This window comes from Lontra canadensis, unplaced genomic scaffold, assembly GCF_010015895.1.
Source record: "Lontra canadensis isolate GAN:19392208 unplaced genomic scaffold, GSC_riverotter_1.0 scaffold82, whole genome shotgun sequence".
NCBI classification, from domain to species: Eukaryota; Metazoa; Chordata; class Mammalia; order Carnivora; family Mustelidae; genus Lontra; species Lontra canadensis.
In genome coordinates, this window is record NW_022631076.1 from 5,185,965 (window position 1) to 5,201,073 (window position 15,109).

The following is a 15,109-nucleotide window of genomic DNA, read 5'->3' on the forward strand; positions in this document are numbered from 1 at the left end:
GGAAAAAGGCTACTTTGTACTGTGAAAATTCCAGGGTGAGGAGAATCAAGGAGTCTGTGCTTTATGAGAAAATACTTTTCATTAGATGATGTGAAAGATAAACTATTTGACACCAATCACGCACAATTTATTTCCATTTTTGTTTTTAAAGAAGCTATCTATAAAACACATTTAATTTTCAACCTGTTAAGAATGTATGAATCCGGGGCGCCTGGGTGGCTCAGTGGGTTAAAGCCTCTGCCTTTGGCCCAGGTCATGATCCCAGGGTCCTGGGATCAAGCCCTGAATCAGGCTCTCTGCTCAGCAGGGGAGCCTGCTTCCTCCTTTCTCTCTGTCTGCCTCTCTGCCTACTTGTGGTCTCTGTCTGTCAAATAAATAAATAAAATCTTAAAAAAAAAAAAGTATGAATCCCGCTTAAATGCCAATCATTGGGTTTGAAAGAGTGTCATAAAGTCCTGATATAAACCTTCTCCTGTGTTGCGATAGTACCTCGGGGTAGATGATATTTCAGTGAAAATAACAGACTAATAAGATATTTTTTATAATTTGCTTACGTAAGCGAGAATGGATAATGACTGTTTAAATTGCTTTCTTTAAACCCTCAGTGATCAATTAGAAATACTGTGTTCTATACATCATGTGATTCATTACATGTCACAGTGTTTTAAAAAGTAAATGTTAGCTTATTTTATTTATCACTTAATTTAAAAAGTAGCAGAAAGCAATGAGTTCAGATGTTTTCCTAGACCCGAGTTTGAACGTGCTTCTTTAACAAGCTGTATTAGTTTTGGTACCTCCTGAGTGAAATATTTAGGCCGTTGGACCCTCTGTGCCTTTGCCTATAAAATGGAAATAATAATACTTATTTTATACAGCTATTGTCAGAATTAGAGAAAATACATACAAAATAATCAACTTAGCACCTGATAGGGAGTAATATAATTTCATTGTACTATGAAAACATTAAATAAAATGTTGCTTAAATTGATAATCTACCATACCATTTGGGATACTTTTGATGTAAACTTCCAAACTACAAAATTGTTAGAAATAATACTCAGTGTGAAAAATAAATTAATTTCTCACAAATGAATAGAACACCCAGTTCTTGCTTCAAAATCAAAACACTATCTTTTGACAGTTATTTAAGAATCAATGCTTTTTTGAAACAATAGTCACCTAAATTTAAGTTATTGCTGAGTCATTATTATTGGAAAAATATTAAGCACTTCTGATAGAACTTGAATCTTTGGGGAGAAACTCATCAAAAGTGTTTAAATTGCACTTTCTGTTAAAAGATTCTGCTTCTAGGTGAAAGAAATGATTTCCTTGAAGTAATTTTTACATTTACTACAAAGGAATGAGGCAAGTAATGAAAGGTCAGAACTTTCTGTAGCATAGTTTTACTTACTGTTTAAAAAGTCATTTTACTGTCGTATCTCAATATGCCCTTTCTGTGCTTAATAAATTAATTGATTGGAATAAATTAACCTTTTATGTGAGAGCTTACAATGAAGACAGTTGGAGATATCATGGATTTTTATTAGCATGACTTAAATTTAACAGTTCACCATTTCTGACCAACTTAGTTTGAGTCCTACAGAGCAGTACAACTTACGAACATTTTTAAAACCTTGTAAACTAGAATTTTTCAAATTTCTACTCATTTTTTTCCCTTTCCACCCAGAAAGACACCACATTTCAAGTCAGAAAGTAATGACTCTGGATTTTGCTGCACATTAGTGAGATTATATTGGTGCCATTTGCCTTGGAGAGTTGAGGATCATGAGGACTCCCATTATAAATCTTTGACTCCAGGCCTTTATGACTTCCTCATAAAAGTTCCCATCAGTTTAAAACTTGGTATTCAGGGTCTTTCATTAATTTCCCAATCTCAGTTCAAAGCCTGAATAATCAGAATATTTGATATCAAGTGCATAGTTCAGAAAGTCAAGTGGAAAGGACTCTTTTGATATAGTTGACCCTCATTATTTGTAGTAATTTGTTCTATAAAGTTGCTGTAAACACTGAATTAAGGAATACTAAGTATAGCTTCTGGAGGCAATTCAATGTTAGGTTCCTGGGAGTCTCTGGTTACAACATTTTTATCAGTCAATGCATAACCTTGTTTTATGGGTGTTTCTGCTTAAAGACACTTTATTTAATATAGAATGTACATTCATTAACATTGAACTTACAGTAAACAACATGACAGCTCATGCTTGAGTGACATTTAATTAACATACACATTTTCTCCACAAGGTACATCACACGGCCTTTTGCACGTAGGAACACTGAGCAGCCCCTCATCACTACATATAAGGGCCACTTTAAACACTGATCCCCCGACCAGAAAACTCACAAAAATAGGAACAATTGACACTAAATACACTGTAGAAAGGACACCTGTTTATGCTGTGAGAACTGAAACAATAAGGCAGAGGTTCCCCTTGTTCCATTTCGGCTGAGTCTGTGACCACTGAGCTACTTAAATTTTTGGCTGCTCTGCACATGTCCACAGATGACCATAAAAGCTCTACAGGTACTGATTTTGGTGCCTAAAAATAAATTTTAGCAGTAGGTAAGTTCACAAATACGCAATCTGCAAGTAATGGCCATCAACCATGTATGTGGATGCATCAAAGACTGCTCCAAATTAGGAAAAAAATTAGAGCTCAGAAAACTAGATCACTACCGTTACGAGTTCTGAATGACAGTCTGAGTCCAGAAGAGGCCAGATAACACTTACCACCTTTGGGGCTTCAGAAGGGGAGCTGCATGTAATTCAGAGATTTGCAAATATCCACTAGAACACAGAGATTATTTCACGAGATGATGGATATAACACACTGGCCACAGGCCCTGGCCCAGAGTTGGGCCTCAGTAGATACTATGATGTCATTCAATAAATTCATTCTATGTGATCTTTCCAAATTAAAGAAAAATACGCTGTCTTAATACATCTTTTCTTAGTGTTTTCATAAATAGCTTGGATATCCATTGTTTAAGTAATCAAAGACCTAGATGTGTCTCATTAAAATTGATAAGGAGAGAAGTAAATGTTTAAAAGTCATATGGGCATTCCATCCAGTTTTTATTTTCATGATGTTTGATTACCATAAAAGGTTTCATCCTTTTTCAAATAAATTCAGTAAAAACAAATATATATTTCATAATACGATGGGCCTAAAGTCTTAGTAGTAATTGGAAAATTGGTTTTGTGAAATAATAATGTCTTTAATTTTTATAGTACTTGGGAGAGAACAGATCCAATGATTGCCTGGGGACTGGGCTTCTTTCCTACAATTGCAGTCTTCACTGATAACAGTTTTGTTATTAGAACACTTTGAGCTCAACATACATCTCAATAATTTTACAGGTCTTTGAATTCGAACAGAAATTCCTATGGCATTGAATATTTCAAAGCATCTCCTGCTGAAATAAGGTGCTATATAGTCAATCAGCTGGAAGAAATTTCACAGATAATCTAGCCCCATGTTCCCTAAAATGAAATATTAATCAGCATTATGGGGTGGGGAGGAAGTTCCTTGGTCAATTTAGTTGGAAAACATATTTCTTTTCTAAAATCTCAGAATTTTGAACATGCTAATGTAAACTGTGGATTGCCAGGAGAGACAGGGCAGGAATGGTAAAGAATATATCCAATTATTCTAGAAAAATATGTTGAAGACCCAGTTAGGTGCTGGGGACATGATGCTATGATCAAAACACTGATGGACCTTAAGGGCACTATGCTAATGAAATAAATCAGACAGAGAAAGATAAATACTCTATGACATCACTTGTATTTGGAATCTGAAAAAACTGAACTCATAGGAACAGAGTAAAATGGTGGCTAATAAGACGGGTTTGGGGGAAATGAGGAGGTATTGATCAAAGGGTATAAATTTCCAGTTACCAGAAGAATAAATTCTGGGGTTACAATGTACATCATGGTGATTACAGTTAATAATACTGTGCTGTATACTTGTAAGTTGCTCAGAGTGTAGATACTAAAATTTTTTACTACAACAAATAAATGGTAATTATGTGATGGGATGGGGTTGTCAGCTAAAGCTATGGTGGTGATTGTTTTTACATATAAAAGTCTATCAAATTTATACACTGTACATCTTAAACTTATGCAATGTTATTTATCTATTATACCTCAGTAAAGCTGAGGGGTTTAGGGGGACAGAATTCATTCAAGTATTCAAGAAGGCAGAAAGGAAACTGTAAGAGGCACACATAGTTGTGATGTAGCCATAAGTCTGCCTAACTGGTTAGACCAGAAAAGGAAAAAAAAAATCAATATATATTAAGTGGCCTATCTCTTCCATTCTTGAAACATGTACCTTGTCTAGATCATGTGACCTGAGTAGAATGTCAGGTTACTTCTCACCTGGGATCAACCCATAACTGTTAGAAGGGAGCTGTGAAAGCTCCATTTCTGAGCTGTTTTTCTGCAAGAACAGAGAGGGAGGAATAGCCAGGCTATGGAACCATTAGGAAGTATTTATAGGGCCATGCTTATATTATTTCCTAATACTTTACACATCATTATCTTCTTGTATATTGTGTGGTTTGAGAATAGTTTTCAAAGTAGAACACTGTGGGATGGTGGCAGAGTAGGAGGATCCTAGGTTTGTTTCGTCTGAGGAACACAACTAGTAAATATCAAATCAGAACATTGTGATTACTCCCACCCCCCCCATGCCTCTCAAAAAGAGGCATGACTGTTGACCTCATGGAGCTTACAACCTCCTAGAAAAGATTAAACAAATCATGAAGTAAATACATAGAAAATTACAACTATAATTGGCATTTTTATAAAACAGTAGAGTTCAAAAGAGAGATGTAATATGAAACCATAATAGTCCTTGGAGGAGGAGGGAGGTCATAATGAAAGACCTCATTGTAAAAGTAACATTTAGGCAGAATCATGGAGTACCCTAGGAGTTAGCGCCTGTTTCTTTACAGGGGAACTGAGGGCAGATCACATGTCTGGAACACTGGGAGCCAAAGGGAACTGGCACAAAATGAGGTTGGAAAGAGAAACAAGGGAGAGACCAGGCAAGAAGATGTTAACGTTCTCCAGGAGAGAGACAGTGATATAGCTTCAACTGAGTTGCTGGCCAGGCAGTCAAGCAAAGTAGACGGACACACAACACAGTCTGAAAGTAGACGAACAAAGCAGACTGCAGGTGGCAGAGTTAAAAAAGGAAGCGTCAAGTTCAGACTTGAACCATAGTCCTGTGTCTGAGGTGAGGGAGAGGGAGAAAGACCAGTGGGAGAAGAACAAGAGCTCAGTCTTGACTATGTTGGGGTCGAGATCTTATGCTAAATTATGAGACAGCTAGAAGGTCTGTGTTAGGAATGTAAATTTGGGAGCTGGCACATAGAGGGGAGTAGATGAGGTCACCGAAGCAAGTGTAGAGTCAGCAGACATGCTTTTTCAAGACTGATACCTTTAGTGTTCAGGTAGAAGAGGGGGGATTGGCAAAAGAGACATGAGTGGCCCAGCCAGGTTCCTAATCCTCATTTGACAAAAGGACATTTTTTTTTTTCCTCAGAGCTTCTCATGGGACCTGTTTACCTTGAAACAACCTTTGGGGGATGACGATCTAGATCAGTGGTTTTTAACTGGGGAGATTTTGCTCCCCAAGGGGAAGTTTGGCAAAGTTTAGAGACATTTTTGGTTCTTACAACATGGTAGAGGGGAAATACTCCTGGCATCTAGTGTGTAAAGGCCAGGAATCCTACGTTGCCTAGGATGGACCCCACAACAAATACTTGTCCAGTCTCAAACGGCAATAGTTCTGAGGTTGAGAAACCCTGATTTGGCTTAACACCTTCTATGTTCAGATGAAAAATTGAGATCCCAAAACTTTAAGTGACTTGATTCCTACAGTCTTAATTCCTGGCAAAGTCATTCTAGAAGGGGTGGGGGGGTGGGAGGTGGGGGGAGCCAGGTGGTGGGTATTATGGAGGGCACCCATTGCATGGAGCACTGGGTGTGGTGCAAAAACAATGAATTCTGTTACACTGAAAAGAAATTAAAAATAAATTAAAAAATTTTTTAAAAAGTCATTCTAGAACCTGGGGCTTGGGATTAGTCTGGGATCCTTAAAATCATTTGCCGTAGATAACGGTTGTTTGGTAGACAGGCAGAGCCACGTGTAGACTAGAGCTTGAGAACCTGGAAGACTCCAGTGACTTTCTATCAGGGACACAACATAAAGTTTTATTTCTGGACCTTTCTCTTAACATTAAGTTGTCTGCTCAATATCTTATAATAGCTTGCCAATCTCAGAATGATCAATCCATGCAAATATGGAAGAGCTTTAGTGCAGACTTTATTTAGGTTAGTTAAAACATTAGTTAAAATGTTATTGAGTTCTGAAAATAGTAAAACAAAATTTTTCAAAAGTAGGGAGAAAATAATTATTTTTTCTCCAAGCACACAGAGTAAGTCATGTTTTAGGAGCACCTAATATGACTCTGAATATTTAAAAATTAATTAACAATATCGACTTTTTAACAATATTTTACCAAAGCATCAATGCCTATCAAACTTAATTTGGTATCTAAAGGTTGAGATCAATATAACAACATATTTGGAGGAATCCTAGACCTCTTAGCTAAAATTACTAATTTAACAAATTACAGACAGAGCCACTGATGAAAATAAATTGGTGATTTATCTTCCCCAATGAGAAAAGCAGGATTGAAGTAATTGTCACTGTTTTTCTTATTCATACAAATATAAACTACAAAATCACATTTTTAGAAGTTGAAGATTTTCCTGCTTTAAGAATGTGGACCATAAAATTGAATGCACCATAAAAGTAAAATACGAGCGTATCAGTACATATTAGCTTTGATTCTACCTGCCATCAAGTAATTTAGGATGCCTCTTCAGTTCCCTCAATTTAATTAAGGGCTTCCAACTACAAGAGTAAACATGAACTATAGCTTTGTTTTTCTTTATTTGATTGAATTCCAAGAGTGCATTTTTAAAAGAGTGGCATTCTGTAAGAGAGCGTAAGTGATTAGTGAGGTCTAAATTTATTTGCAACTAGCTTGAGTATCCTGACAATAAGCCATTATTCTATTGTAATTCTTTGAAGGATAAATTCCAGGAAGTGTAGGTAGAGACAGGAAAACTTAATAATAATGTCACTCTAAGAGGAGCTGTATGAAATTTTTCCTGGTTTTGAGGATCAAAAACTCAGATTTTAAAATATTTTTGTTGATGCAGACTGAGTTGGGTGGGGTCAGGGTTTTATCAGTCAAGGTTTCATTTGCACATTAATTTAGAAATTATACCCCCTTCTTAAGGCTTAAGACGTTAGCAGAACTTTAATTAGGAAGGTAGGGTTTCTAAGATGCCTTAGCTGATTGGCTTGCAATAACCTGAGCTAAAGTTAAATTACATATTTACCATCATTTATGGGTTAGCCAAATAGAATGGGAAACAGATGAAGTTTGCCCTCCACTGCCCATGTCTCTTAGAGGTTATCAATTCACCTTAATCAGTCAAGTAGCTTGTAACAATTCGTTATTCCAGTAAGGGTTCTAGAAATGATTCAGGTGCTTTGTTCATCCCATTCATTTAACAGAAAATACCTAAAACCTCGTTAAGCACGAAGGGGTGATGACAATAATCTATCTAAACTAGTTCAAAGTCACTGGCTGTCATTCCTTTATTTTATCTCCATGACTTTCTCTGGTGAGATAACATATATCAGACTCAATTTAACTGCAATTATCTTTCTCATGAGGAAGCTTCAATGGCAGAAAAAAAAAAAAAAGCAATGACATACATTTCCCTTAATTACTGTCACTGCCATTCTCTTCATTTGAGGTCTGACTCCTGTGTAAAGTTCTTGTTGACTTAACCTGTTTGTGTCCATCGTGGTGCGGGGTTTCTTTTCAGAAACCTCACTTTAGTTTGAACACGAAGTTCAAATAGTTAATATCACACTTTGAAACTTGATCCAAGATGAGGACTGCTAGATTTAGTAATTAAGGATATAAGAGGCTCCGTTAAGTTTCAAGTATTTCTAGTTGCCTGTACGTATGTACCTTGAGATGCATATGTACATTGAGATAGGAACTCTTAGCAACATTTTCCTTTATCTCATATTTAGCAGCAATTAGAAATGACTGAAATTTTAGTGGGCCTTCTGTATTTTGAGTTGCTAAATTTGGCAGTTTTATCCAAAATGAAAGCTCTTTAGGACGTGCAGTTTAAGAGAACACACGGCTTTGTCTGAGGCTTACACTGGCTACACCTTTCACACACATGACCATGTCTTAGCCTAGAGTAGAAACGGTAAAGGGACAACCGTTTCTCCTCAGTTAACCATTCTGATTCTCTCTTAATTTCCTGGCACTCTGTCTTTTCAAAAAACACCATCTTATGCCAATATAGATAGTTATGCTCTTAGCTATGGATGAATTCCAGTTTGAAACTCTCTATAGAACAGCATCTGAAAATCAGCTCTGCAGGCTAAAATGAAAGAAGATGATGTTAATTCCTGGCATGGACTCTAAACCTAGAATGTCCCTATCTCAGGGCAAAAACCACTACAATGTTGTTTTCCCACCCAATTTCAATAAGGACCTTCTTTACCCTCCCTCACATCCCTGGGATTTGTTTCACTTTCTTTCATCTTCCCAGAGTGTATTTCTCTGCCTTGTCCTCCTGGGTAATTCTTCTTCGTTTGTCTCTCCTGTGGGGGTCTAGCTTTCGATATATGGGCTTAGCTCATAGCGAGCTCCCTGCATGCAGTGAGGACTTAGTAGCCATTCTTAACTGACTGCTTGAATGCATGAAGTGTGTTTGGCATATTGTTGAGACTTAAAATTTGAGGCAAAAGAATGAGATGATAAACCTGCATGCTTTTGGGAAGGGAGCCACCATTATCTAAACCTATTTAAGGAGCACGTCCTTGGTCTGTTTTCAGTCCCAACATATCGCTCCTCTCATCTTCTTGCTGTGAGCTCCCCAAAGTGTCCCTTGTGTGTATGAGAGCCTGGAAACTACCAGAGCCAGGTACTAGCTATACCAGATGTCTAAACCAGAAATACCTATAGGAGACAATAGTGTTGCTTAATGAGGGAAAAGGATCTGTGTGCAAGACAAGAGTGGTGAGGATTGTAGTAATCTGGAAGGAGCATTCTGGATATAACCTCAGATAGGTCTGATTGGAATATATTGAACAAGCTTAAATGTAAGAAATTATACTTGTGTGGTCAAGTAAATGCATTATTACCGGAAGAGGGTGTGTGTAGCAATTACAAAAGAAGAGGTAACAGGTAAAAATATGCCCCTGAGTCCACCACTGGCCAGAGGAGGGGACACTGAGTTCTTTATCTGGAGCATCTGGTCTACTCCACAGACACATATGTCCTCTTTGGGAAAATAGATGTATTAGGTTATCACAGCCTAGAATAGGAAATAATCATGTAACTCACCCCCTTATTCTAGTTTCTCACCCAGCAAGCAATTTTTAGATTGCAGTTTTGGCTTCCCATATGGATTTTTTAATATGAGACTACCCAAATGAATATTTATCTATTCAGTAATCAAATTTCTCATGAAATCCTGCTAAAATGGTTATATACGTCTATTGTGTTATTTTCATAAAATAAAACACTATACAGCAGTAAAGATAAATGAAGGAGAGGTATTTGTAAACATATGGATAAATCTTAAAAACAAAATTAAAGAGGAATACAAGTTGCAACAAATACATATAGTATGATGCCATTTCTATAAGGTGATAAATATGTATAAAATAGAACATTTAGGAGAATGGTTACCTCAATGAGGAATGGAGGACATGGTGGCAAGCATGTGATAAGTCAGACATATATCAGAGATCTCAATTGTAAGTTGGCTATTTAATATCTTAACCTCGTTGATGGGTACACAGTGTTCATATTTGTATTTTAATATATGGAATATGTTTATAGTAAACCAAACCAAACAATAGCAACTGGAACAATTTTATAAAAACCTATAAAAGGAATTTAGCATTTATACATCAGTCCTTGGGAGTTTGGCTAGTATTATCCCATTCTCCCACAGTTTCCATTTCAGCAAAACTGAGGACAAGGTCCTAGAAGACAGCTCCAACACCAACATGCTTCTTCTGTGCAGTTAAGATATTACCTCTGTCTGCTCAAACCCAAAGCATGTGAATGATCCATTAGAGCGAGCAGAAAAAAAAAATTTTTTAAAGATTTTATTTATTTATTTGACAGACAGAGATCACAAGTAGGCAGAGAGGCAGGCAGAGAGAGAGGAGGAAGCAGGCTCCCTGCTGAACATTGAGCCCAATGTGGAGCTCGATCCCAGGACCCTGGGATCATGACCTGAGCCGAAGGCAGAGGCTTTAACCCACTGAGCCACCCAGGCACTCAGAAATGTTTAATCTTGACAGTGTGAAGAAAAATTAGCAATAAGGTGCCAGAGGATTCTGGAGAGTAAACTCTCTAGGCAAAAGTTTCCAGCGACTTCATTTTAGGAAGCTGATGGGTTTATTTCCAACTACCTTAGATATCACCTTTCTCTAATAATATTAAATTTTTGGAAACATTTTAAATACATATAACACTTTAAAATCTAAATATTATATTGTTAACAACCCCTCATCACTTACAAAAGTGATTTTTCTAAGCTTTTCTGATTTTGTTTTGTACACTTGTTGACTCTCATTGGCACTGTCTGCTGGAAGAATATATTACAGGTTTGCTAATAATTTCATATTTCTATTATCCCCACTAAAACCCTAGGTCCAGGGCTCTGAACAATTTCAGTAGTTCAAAAAAAATTGCCTCAGACACTCTAGAATTAACCATTTAATTAATATAACTAATCCAATAGAACCTAATTGATAGACTTACCATTGAGAGTGCTTCTATCAATCAAATTAGTATCAACTGGCCAATAACCTCCATCTCCATGACGACCTGTTTGTTGGGAAAACACAAGAATGTTAGGGATACAGAGAGTGAAAGCACTGTGAGAGAAAACAGACAGAAATAATAAATATTTTAAAACACACAAACAATTGAACAAGTTGTTTTGGCCACCACAGAGAAAGGCTCAGAATATTAATTCCAGTACACTTTGTGAGAAAATGTTATTTTCTGTGTGTGACAAAAATCTCATGAATAGAGACTCTTTTAAACAAGCTAAATTCAATTCCTCTCTGAAATGTCGTCTGCCCTCTTTTTTTTTCCCCCAACCTTCTTGCAAAAAGTGTCCCCAGTTTTCCTGATCATCTCAGAACAGAAAGGGTGCTGGTCATGGCCCCTAGAGAGGTAGAGCCCCCCAAAGTCATCTGACATGACTTTGTGGCAAATTAGCATTATTACTTTACAGCACATTTTGTCTTATAAATGGTTTCGAGCAGTCCTTGTGGTATGTGCCAAACAGGTATCTGGGAATGAGATATTAGATAGGGAGTAAAGAATGGGGTTATGGCACCACACACATACCTGTTCTGAATATTTCTTACAAACACAGCAGGGAAGGAAGAAGGCTTCTTTAGTATCATATTATTGGAAACACTGCTTTCCAGTAGGTGTGCAACTGTTGTAAAAGCAGTCTTTAAGAGCACTGAGCCAGGAAATAACCAGAATTGTACCATGATCCAAATTTAATTAATGGTGATTCACCACAGGTAATACCTTTTTCTATTGGCACATTTGTAGACCTATAATTATTTTGTTAGATTTTGAATTCTAGAATATCTGTTAGGCTGACAATTATAGGAACACATTTGGGAGTTGAATTTATATGCAAACACATACAAGAATACAGCTAATATTCCATTTATTCACTTTGGAGAGTTCTCTCCACAAGCAGTTAACAACCAGTATGATGAGTTAGAGGGAGCCAACTGAGGCAGTCAGCCACAATAACACAGGTCGTTTGCTCACATGCATAGATTTTATTTTTCTTCTTCTTCTTTTTTTTTTTTTTTTTTGAGATTTTCATTTATTTTAGAGAGATAGAGAGCCCAAGTGGGAGGGGTAGAGGGAGAGAGAATCTCAAGCAGATTCCCCCACTAAGTGCAGAGCCGAATGTGGGGCTCCATGCAGGGATCACTGTGGGGGGGGGGGCTCCATCCCAGGACTCAGGGATCATGACCTGAGCCAAAGGCAGATGCTTAACTGACTGAGCCACCTAGGTGCCCTTATTTTTCTTCTTCTTTAAGGCTTTCAAGTCCTGCTTTTGTGACATTGTTTGGCATCCCAAACACTCCTCTCGCTAACGCTTTCCCAAGATGTCATTTTATTTGCAAAACTGTTGTGAGTGAACAACTTAAATCTTGTTAACAGACCATTTGTTCAGAATTCTAGAAATTCTTCTCAGATCAAGCCAGAGCTGAAGTTAGGATGTTAAGCTTCCAACAAGCAATGCATACATTAATCTAATCACATCATCTTCTGTTTTCAGCATAAATTGATAAATTTAAAATCTGCTGGCCAGTGACTACGGGTCTATAAAGCAGGTATTAGGATGCAGGCTCCCCATGGAAAAAGGCAGGAGAGAAGCAAATGAAATAAGCAGCAAATGTGAACATTTTGGTGGACCGACTAAACTGTGGACAAGCCTTTTCCCAGATACCTTACTTGTGTGACTCTGACACATTTGGGGTTTCAATGAACAGAGAATAAACTTTGCCCACAGGACACTGTAAGATCAATGCTGGAAGAAATGAAGTGAGACAGAAGTTCTGTATGAATATTAAGATAGCTTTTCTCACATCTGAAAGTAGCTAGATTGCAAAGCATTCAGCCAAAAGAGATGCTAACAGTCCCATCACTTAGGCCAGTAAAGCAATAAATGATTCCTGGTGGGAGTAATCGTGTATTGGCTGGAAATTAGGTAAAGAGTCTGTGGAGGATTTTCCTTTTCCTCTAGCATCCCGACAAATGTCTTTTTAATGAAGTTTCTCCATCTCCCAGCTAGTTTGTGGGAAGATGCAAAAACAAGCCCACAAGCACATCCATATATTACCCAGACATAAAGCTCTATGAGTAGGGCTCCCCCTGGATTTAGCGAGGCTATTGATTACACTGTGAATTTCAATAGGTAGGAGAAAATCAGATGTCATATGGTTAGAGCTCTATGCCAGGTAAAGGAATTCTGGAAATGCTTCCTACAGAAGAGAGGGGAGCTTAAAACTTGAACATTCTACCCACACAATCTAATGTATTGACATTGCTTAACTTTTTGTTGGTTATAATTAGATTGATACTACAAAAGAAAATTAAGTAACTCTTAACAAACCCAACAGAAAGTACTTTAAAGAAACTTGATATCATCAGCAAGCAAGATTGGATTTATGGTAATTTAGAGTCCCTGCACCACTTCAGTAAGGAAACACAAAACTCATTTCTGGGATATTGGTGAGTCTGGGGATCTCTTCATCTAAGGACGTGAGAAAAAATTTTAACTTGGTGTCCTGGTATGTTTCTATTCTCTAAAATATGTCTTTTAACTTACAGAAAAGCTTCCTTTGTGAGGAAAATAATAAGCTAAAACAAACCAAAAAGAGACTCTCCCATTACCAGAACCACAAAGTTGTCACATGAGGGACACTGAAGACCAAAAAGGGCACGGAGTGTCATTGCTTGCACTTCACAGTATTTTTAAGGGCTTTTTGATGTGGATCAAATGCCGAATGTGTTTCGTTAACTTGGTTAATTTCATAAGCACTGATCTAGGGAAACAGAAGATGAATGTGATTCTGCAAGATGGAAAGTCAGTTGATGCAAAAGTATAAAGTACTGTCTGATCCCAGAGGTCTTTGTTTTATTAGTGGAGCATAAAACTGGTAATAATTCATTCAAAGTTTACTAAGGGCCTGCTAAATGCAAGGCACAGTCTTAGATCCTCAAGGAAGTGGTAATATAAAAACATGTAGTAAGTGAGGATCCTGCCATAACAGAGCAAGTAGGTTCACTATATCCCGATTCTACAAAGGATTAAAAACCAGATGCAGATGGTTTTTAATTTGTCTTGACTTTAAAGATTTAAGGACAAGTTAACCCATCTTTTATTATAAAATCATTATTAAATTATTAATAATAATATAATAATTAGTAATAATTATTAAATTATTATTAAAATCATCATTTAAAAAATTTGTCTAGCATTGTTGAAAGAACTACATGCAAATAAAAATAATGTATTATTTTCAGCCTCATGTCTTCTACCTAAATTAAAACTCCTGATTTTTTTTGCATACTGCATTAAATCTCTAACATTTTTTGAAATAGAAAATTCACAATAAATATATGATATTTACATATAACATTTGTAAAACTAATGTAATACATCTCAATGTATACCAGCTTTTTTGTATTCAAATAAAGCTCAACATGGTTCAAAAAAATTAGAAAGGGGCATGTTTTCTTTTTTTTTCTTTTCTATATAATTAGTAGTATCATGACTTTATGTGACACAGTAATCAGGATATACTTTATGAATAAAATATTATATTCTGCAGAAAATCTTATGTTAGTCTGTAACTATATTTTCTTAGTAATAGAAATGAGGGTCAGGAAAGGAATCAAGATACTAAAAAGTAATAAATTCATATATCATATAACCAACTAGGTATTTTATCCAGGTAATTTCATTTCATCCAGGTCATTTTTGATAATTAAAACACATGCTTTCTACTTTTCCTTAGGTTTTGAAGCCAGGAAATGGTACTTTCAGAAAGAACAATAAAACAAATGAGCCCATGGTTAACTTTGAAAAGAGGAAGTATGTAACTATTTTAAGAGTTATTAAAAATTATTTATATATTTCTAAATTTATTTTATATGGGTACCTATTAGGTAAGTCCAAACCAGAAATTTCATGTCCCTCCTCTTATTTGCATTTTTACAGTATTATAAAGTATGAAGTCATTTAAAGAGTAAACTTTTATATTTTTTTCCAAGGATAAAGGATAGATCTCAGAAGGAGACTTCTTTTCAACTTTTTTTTTTTTTTTTTTTTTTTTTTTTTTTGGCAAGAGACATATGCTCCCTTGGGCAAAAGTTAAAGTCTCCATGATTTCCCTGGCATATA

General features: G+C 36.4%; 1 protein-coding gene across 2 annotated transcripts in view; it reads right to left on the minus strand.

Moving 5' to 3' along the window:
• Positions 1-15,109, minus strand: part of DCC (DCC netrin 1 receptor) — a 1,110,025-nt gene that overhangs the window by 70,011 nt on the left and 1,024,905 nt on the right. For both annotated transcript variants that reach the window (XM_032882476.1, XM_032882475.1), the window contains exon 22: positions 10,918-10,983. In XM_032882476.1, the coding sequence (XP_032738367.1) occupies positions 10,918-10,983 (66 nt within the window). The remainder of the gene's footprint in view (positions 1-10,917; positions 10,984-15,109) is intronic.